General features: G+C 44.2%; 1 protein-coding gene and 1 pseudogene across 1 annotated transcript in view; one reads left to right on the top strand and one right to left on the bottom strand.

The window, feature by feature from the left end:
• LOC124005545 overlaps window positions 1–6,250 on the top strand; it is a 29,319-nt gene extending 23,069 nt beyond the window's left edge. The window contains 10 exon segments of the mRNA XM_046314918.1: window positions 414–484; window positions 718–870; window positions 1,253–1,405; window positions 1,707–1,967; window positions 2,162–2,560; window positions 3,755–3,822; window positions 3,824–4,019; window positions 4,402–4,508; window positions 4,636–4,685; window positions 5,083–6,250. Of these exon segments, the coding sequence (XP_046170874.1) occupies window positions 427–484; window positions 718–870; window positions 1,253–1,405; window positions 1,707–1,967; window positions 2,162–2,560; window positions 3,755–3,822; window positions 3,824–4,019; window positions 4,402–4,508; window positions 4,636–4,685; window positions 5,083–5,113 (1,476 nt within the window). The 5' untranslated portion in view covers window positions 414–426 and the 3' untranslated portion in view covers window positions 5,114–6,250.
• A 59-nt stretch (window positions 6,251–6,309) lies between these two features.
• Window positions 6,310–7,484, bottom strand: part of LOC124005547 — a 5,623-nt pseudogene continuing 4,448 nt past the window's right edge.

A 7,484-nucleotide genomic window follows, 5' to 3' on the forward strand; every position in this document is an offset into this window, starting at 1 on the left:
GAAGAGTAACAGCTAGGGGTACCACAGTATTTTAACAAACTGGTCAAACACACAAACTTGGCTGCTTCTACTGTATCATTAATTGGCCTATTTGACAGAATGAAACAGGCTATTTAGAATGCGCTTTGATTATACAGTGCGTCAAAATCCTCCGACACAATTTGGAGACTGGTGTCGATTGCAATGACACAATAAAGCAATTGTACAGGAGAGGGCGCGGGGTCACTGTCTACAGGAGGATATAAAAAGTATAGCTATAGGTTATGTTTTGATCTTTTATATTCCAACGAGAAGCGGTGCTACTTGATGTGAACTGTTGATTTGTTTCCACAGTATTTGCTCTTGGGTGACAGGAAATACATGACTAAAGCAATTTGTCTTACTCAGATGTTTTTGCTGCTCTTTGCTTTCAGGAGAAAGTACAAAATGAAGTGTGTTTCTGGATTCCTTTCAATCATTATTGCATTGTTCATCTCCTCAACAGGTAAGAGAGTATGTTCTGGATTTGATTCATACTCTATGTTCTATTATATAGCAACAGATACTTAAAGGTAACTTACTACTGGACGTATAATATATATATATATATATATATATATATATATATATATATATATATATATATATATATATATATATATATATATATATATATATATATATATATATATATATATATATATATATATTTATCTTGTCTTCTGTGTTCTCCCACAGGGGCTGAAGATGTGGTTGTGTATGGTCAGGTGGGAGAGACGGTCACACTCCCCAGATCAAAGTGGGGTTCAGAAAAGGTGTTGGTACAATGGTTCTTTGGAAAGGACACAAAACCTTTGATAATCCGCAACTCCCAGGGTCGAGAGACGACAGGTGAGTGAGATTAGTGCTAGAGGGTATCCATCCTTAATCGAGCGTGACCTTTTTGAGCTGTAAACATATTTCGCAAAACAGTATTTGGTAGTTGGCTCTTTTTTTTCTTTTTTTACCTGATTTTGACTAGCTAAAAATTTGAGGGTTGCTGGCGTCAGAATCTCAGGTGCCTACTACTGTTGTTCTCTTGAGCACTTAACCCTTGACCTGCTCAGGGTTACTGCTCTGCCTCTGCAGGTGGCCCTGTGCTGCTTCCACATTCACATGTGTTTGTGTGGTGTCCAGGTGGGTTGGGAATAACATAACACAGAAAGAAGACACATTTCATATTCACACTACTACCACTACAACTAATACTGATCACATGATTATTGACATGCAGATCCAGAGTGGAAACACAGGCTGTCTCTGTCCAAGACGGACTTCTCCCTGATCATCAACAATATCAGACTGGAGGACTTCAAATCCTTCAAATGTGAATTGAAAGATTTCATGCCACAAACAACTACCTCAGTCACATTCAGACTGTTCCGTGGTAAGTGCAGAGTGAAAGAGAGGGCATTTCTATGTCTCATGTCAGTGTTATGAGAAAGATGAGGAAGGAAATGGGACATTGTGTTCAGTCACCATCATGTGGGGGAAACAAGTACTACACACACATGTATACAAATGTACCTTTGTATAACCCCCACCTCTCTCTCTGTCTCACTCGCTCTCTCTCTCTCGCTCACTCTCTCGCTCTCTTTCTCTCTCTCTATGTCTCTTTCTATGCCTCTCTCGCTCTCTCTATCTCTCTATTTCTCTCCCTCTCTCTCTCTCCATCTCTCCTCTCTCAGTGAGTGTACAGCCATTTTCTCCCCTGTTGGCTGGGAAGAATCTTAATCTGAAGTGTGACATAGAGGAAATATTTAAGGGGACACAGAGAAGATGGCTTAGTCCCCAGAAACAGGACCTGAACGAGGACAAGCGTGCCCAGATCAGAAATGACGGCAGCCTGACAGTAATGAGTGTCACTGGCCAAGACCATGGAGAGTGGACCTGTGTGGTGACATACCAGGGCAGGGAAGCCTATGCCAACACCCCTGTTACTGTAATAGGTAAGTGTTAAGTTAGATAAAATGGTTTATGGTCTTCTATATTAAATAATTTCCCCTCAAGAGGTAAAATGTCTTCAGACTGAGGTTAAACTGTCCCTTTCCTATCTCTGTCTCTCATTCTCTCTCCTCTCTCTCTCTCTTTGCGCGCTCTCTCTCTCTCTCTCTCTCACTCTCTCTCTCTCTTCCCTTCTCAGACCTCTCCCCTGCTCATCCACAGCCTATCTACACCTCTGTCTCCTCCCTCTCTCTTCTCCATCTGCCATGTTTCTTTTCCATTCCTCCTCCACTATCCTGGTCAGACAGCCAGGAGAAGAGCATCCAGGGAGGCCGCTGGACCTTTACCCCAAGCCCAGCGGCAGGCTCCCTCACTGGGGTCGTCCAGACCCTCGCCAACCTCTCCCTGGGCCCTCCATTAGCCTGGGTGGTCAATCAGAAGAGAGGGCTGGATGTCTCCGCCCTGCAGAGGACAAATCTAAACCTCTCCCTGTCAAAGAAAGGGGTGACGGAGGGGGACAGGGGCGAGTACACCTGCGCTGTGGAATTCCAGAGGGGGGACAGCCTGAAGAGAAGTATGCGTGTGGAGGTGCTACAGGGTAAGTCAAGCTTTGTGGCAGTCCTGAGGAAAATGTCCTTCTCCTTCCTTCCTTCTTTACTTCCTGACTTGGTTGCTACCTTCCTTCCTCCCTCCTTTAATTCTCCCAATGCTTATTTCCCCCTCCTTTCTGCCCACAAAAGTGAGGAGTGACAGATCACTTTGATTTCTCAGCTCTCAATTGTTCAATCAATACCTCCCGCCATCTCTCTGACCTTCTCTTCTTCCCTCTCTATCCCTATATCCCTCTTTCTCCTTTCATTGACATTCAAACCCGTCAGACCATAGTCATGGCAATGCTATTCCCCCTTTCTATGCTTCTGTTTATTACACCCAGACAGTTTTCTCATCTCCTTCTGTCGTTCGTTCGTTGGGAACAGTCTGTCCCCGGAGTATTGTGTCCTGTATCTAATTCAGTGGATAGTACACTTGTCTGGCTCCACTTGTATTAATAGGGTATTGTCACACTGGTAACAATGATTCGGGAGACAGGCGCAGGAATGCGTAATAGTTTTATAAATGACGCCCCAAATGACAGCGTGCCGTGTAAAGGTATGCGGACGAAGACCAAACAAACACGCATCGGAAACACAGGGTTGAAACCCAAACAAAAGAGCGAGGATCACCTCGAATAAATACACACGCGCACAATGATTAACCCGCTGGACGAGACCCGTAGTCATCTAGCAATCCACAAGGGCACGAAAGCCAACACACACAGCACAGGTACTCACACGCACCAATGGACATTGGAACAATAATGTAAACCAAAGGGCACATATATACAAATACTAATCAGTGGGAATAGGGGACAGGTGTGCGTGATGAAAGGTCCGGAGGGATCCGTGACCAGTATAATGAAGTTTCTCTTTGCCAGGATAATATGCCAGCTGAATTAATACTAATAAAAAAAAACATGTTTCTCCACGTTTTTGTAAAATAATATAAAATAATTTATTTTTTATTTTTATTCACATCAAAATTGTGAATTTTCTTTCTTTCTCTGTCTGTCTGTCTGTCTGTCTGTCTGTCTGTCTGTCTGTCTGTCTGTCTGTCTGTCTGTCTGTCTGTCTGTCTGTCTGTCTGTCTGTCTGTCTGTCTGTCTGTCTGTCTGTCTGTCTGTCTGTCTGTCTGTCTGTCTGTCTGTCTGTCTGTCTGTCTGTCTGTCTCTCTTTCTCTCTCTCCTCCTGTCCAGTTTTTTCCTCTCCAGCTCCAGTGGCCTTCGTAGGTCAGGAGGTCAACCTCACCTGCACCCTGGGCCACCCTCTGACCTCTGACCTCTGACCTGAAAGTGAAATGGATCCCACCACGACAATCCTCCCTCCTCGCTTTAGGCTCCGACCCCGACTCCGCCCATCTCACCATACCGGAAGCGAGGGATATAAATGGTGGGAGGTGGAGGTGTGAATTGTGGAGGAACAAAACCAAGCTGACATCAGTGGAGATCACACTGAAGATCGGTAAGAAAGGAGAAGCAGGAAGTGACATGGTCAGGATGTGGTTAGAGTGGGTGGTCTGTGTATGTGTGAAGGTTAGGTTGTGACTATTGAGGTTAGGGTGTAATTAGCCTTATTGGCCAGTGGCCACGCTTACTGCAGCACTTTAAACGGTATAGTACCACAGTACTACTTCAGTAATTAAGTACAATGTAATAGCAGACAGTACTATTAGCCTGTAAAGAAGGAAGCTCTGATGTGTGCATTTGAACACAGACCATATAATAGTACTATTGAAAACCACATACTGTTATGCGATAATACATCTTTATTGATTTGATATGCTGGAAACAATGTAGAACTTCCATACTGATTCGGTTTCTCTTGATGTTGTTCTGATGGACAGAGCGAGTCCCCATGGACGTGTGGCTGTTGGTCACCATCTGTGGCGCAGCCGTCATCTTCGTCCTCCTCCTCATCCTCACTGTCATTCTCAACCGACGCCACAGACAGGTACAGTTTAGTGATTTAAATCAGATGTTGATTTTTGCTTAAAAATGTACTCACTATCTCTTACATTTTGGGTCTTGTTGGTAGTGTTACTGAGTTTTCCTGTGTGTGTGTTTCTGTTGGTTTTCAGCGGGTGACGATGCCCAGACGTGGCAAACGCAGAATCTGCCGCTGCAAAGAGTGAGTGTCATTTCCTGAGCACACGCGCGCGCGCACACACACACACACACACACACACACACACACACACACACACACACACACACACACACACACACACACACACACACACACACACACACACACACACACACACACACACACACACACACACACACACACACACACACACACTCAAATTTGGTTAGGTTGAGGGACAAAACGTCTGTGTATTGGCCTTGATTGTGCAGAGTTGTTCAAGGTGATGCGGGTTCAAGGTAGAAGCCTAAACTTTTTTGCAACTCTTGCCAACTAAATTCATAGGGAAAACAGGATTTTTGTTGCCTCCCATATTTGAGAAATACTGTGTGAGAATGGTTATTTACAGTGCTAACCATTCTGTTTTCCTCTATTACAGCCCCCAACCAAAAGGATTCTACAGAAACTAGAGACATCATACAGACCGGAATCCCTGTCAATGGACAATGTCTCTACTATTTTGTCTTAGCTATTCTCTTCTGACACAAAGAAACACCAAAAGAACAAAAGAAGCAAGGAAGAAGATGTTTCCACGTGATGTTTGATAATAGATTTCACAAGTGTATATTATCATACTTTATGACCTATGATTGAGCTACAATTGAACAAATACTGTATATAAATATGTATAGCTACTTTTTTTTTTTTTTACTGTACACTGAGTTTACAAAACATTAAGACCACCTGCTCTTTCCATGACATAGACTGACCAGGTGAATCCAGGTGAAAGCTATGATCCCCCTTATTGACGTCACTTTTCAAATCCACTGCCATCAGTGTAGACGAAGGGGAGGAGACGGGTTAAAGAAGCCAGGCCCGTAGGTGCCAGGCTCACCGGTTTGTGTCAAGAACTGCAACGCTGCTGGGTTTTCCACGCTCAACAATTTCCTGTGTGTATCGCAGTGGAGGTTCCTCAGAGGACCAAAATAGAAATGGTGAAACATGGAGAATCATGTAGTAGCCTAAACCTATCAACGTTACACTGAGCTGGGTGAATGGAATATGAACGACAGTCATCCAATGTGGTGTAATAGAAATAAGGCCATGCTCATAACATAATAATCATCCTGCCTCATCTTTAAACGGCCCCGACCGCCACTGGTAATCAAGAATGGTCCACCACCCAAAGGACATCCAGCCAAAGTTGACACGACCGTGGGAATCATTGGAGTCAACATGGGCCAGCATCCCTGCGGAGCGCTTTTCGACACCTTGTAGAGTCCATGTCACGGCAAGTTGAGGCTGTTCTGAGGGGTTGCAACTCAATATTCGGAAGGTGTTCCTAATGTTTGGTATACTCAGTGGACATTGCATAGCGCTTTGTTTTGGAGTCCGTTTTTGACCCAATGTTTTAATGAAGAGAATGGAATAACATCTTAATAGTATAGTTTCTCCCGGGTTTCAGGTGGTGCGAGCAGACCGCTGAGTGATCAGGCTCCTTGCAGCAGGCTACAACGTTTTGCTGAATTGTTTGAAATAGTAACAGAGAACACACAGGGGTTATTGTTGTTGTGTTATAGGACTGTGAAATAAAGTGTTAGGTTGTATTTCAAGTCTTGAATTGAACAAGAATGAAAAACAAGCAATGACTGAGGTGTGACTGATTGGCAGCTTCGTTGAAATACCTTCAGTGGTGGGTGGACAGACACCAACACAGATAGATACCCACTGTCACTTCTTCATTTGTTTTGGCTCGTCACACATACTGTGACTGGGATTCAATCCACTGCACGTTTGCAGAAATGCACATTGCGTTTGACTTTAAAAGGCAATTTACACTTTATTACCTCTGCGTTTACACTGAATTTGATTTCCTAAAACACGGGAAAATTGCATTTGAAATGCACATTGTCAACAGTGCAACCCTGCAGTGTGCCTTCTATTGAATTCCTGCCACTCTAAGCTTATTTCATGGTCAGTGGTGTCTTTCACTCGCTGATTCCAGGGCAAGTAATGGGGATGACATTCATTTGACAGATGCGGCGGTAGGTGAAGTCACAGGGCACGTCGGACCAGGTCTGAGTGTTGCTCTCCAGGACTACAGGGCCCTCACCTTCAATCCCACCGGAGAGGTTGTTATCAGGCGCCGAGCTCGACTGGTTTCAGAACCTATAGGGAAAGGGAGGTAGGGGGAGAGAAAATTTGACGGGCAGGATGGAAGTGAAGTCACAGAGAGGGAGAGAGATAAGACAGAAACACTGTAAATGAGGAGAGGACAAACAGTGGAGATAAAAGACAGGACTGAGCAACTGAGATATTTTGAGTCAATGTTGTACATGTCATGTTGAGATTGTTGAACGGGTTGCAAGACAGTACATACTCATTTGTGAGCTTTGTGTGGTCCACCCATCTCCAGTCCCCCTCTATCTCTCTGTCTGATAGGTCGATCCATAAGTAGTTATTAAACCCACCAATCCTACTGGCCTCCTTTTCCATGGCTTCCTGTAAAACAAACACATGGTTATGATGATCATTTACGGGTACATGAAGCCACCACCCAGGACACTCTGTGAAATTCACCATTGTAAATAGAGAGAGAGAGAGAGGGAGAGAGAGAGAGGGAGAGAGAGAGAGAGAGAGAGAGAGAGAGAGAGAGAGAGAGAGAGAGAGAGAGAGAGAGAGAGAGAGAGAGAGAGAGAGAGAGAGAGAGAGAGAGAGAGAGATTTGGATATAATCCTACCTTTGTTCTGTATGATAGATATAGTATTTACTATACCCAGCTGTGGGTTCATGTCCTGTGTCAAATGTGGAATGTCCCTAGATTTATGAAAATGTTGCTGC

This window comes from Oncorhynchus gorbuscha, linkage group LG19 (assembly GCF_021184085.1).
Source record: "Oncorhynchus gorbuscha isolate QuinsamMale2020 ecotype Even-year linkage group LG19, OgorEven_v1.0, whole genome shotgun sequence".
NCBI lineage: Eukaryota > Metazoa > Chordata > Actinopteri > Salmoniformes > Salmonidae > Oncorhynchus > Oncorhynchus gorbuscha.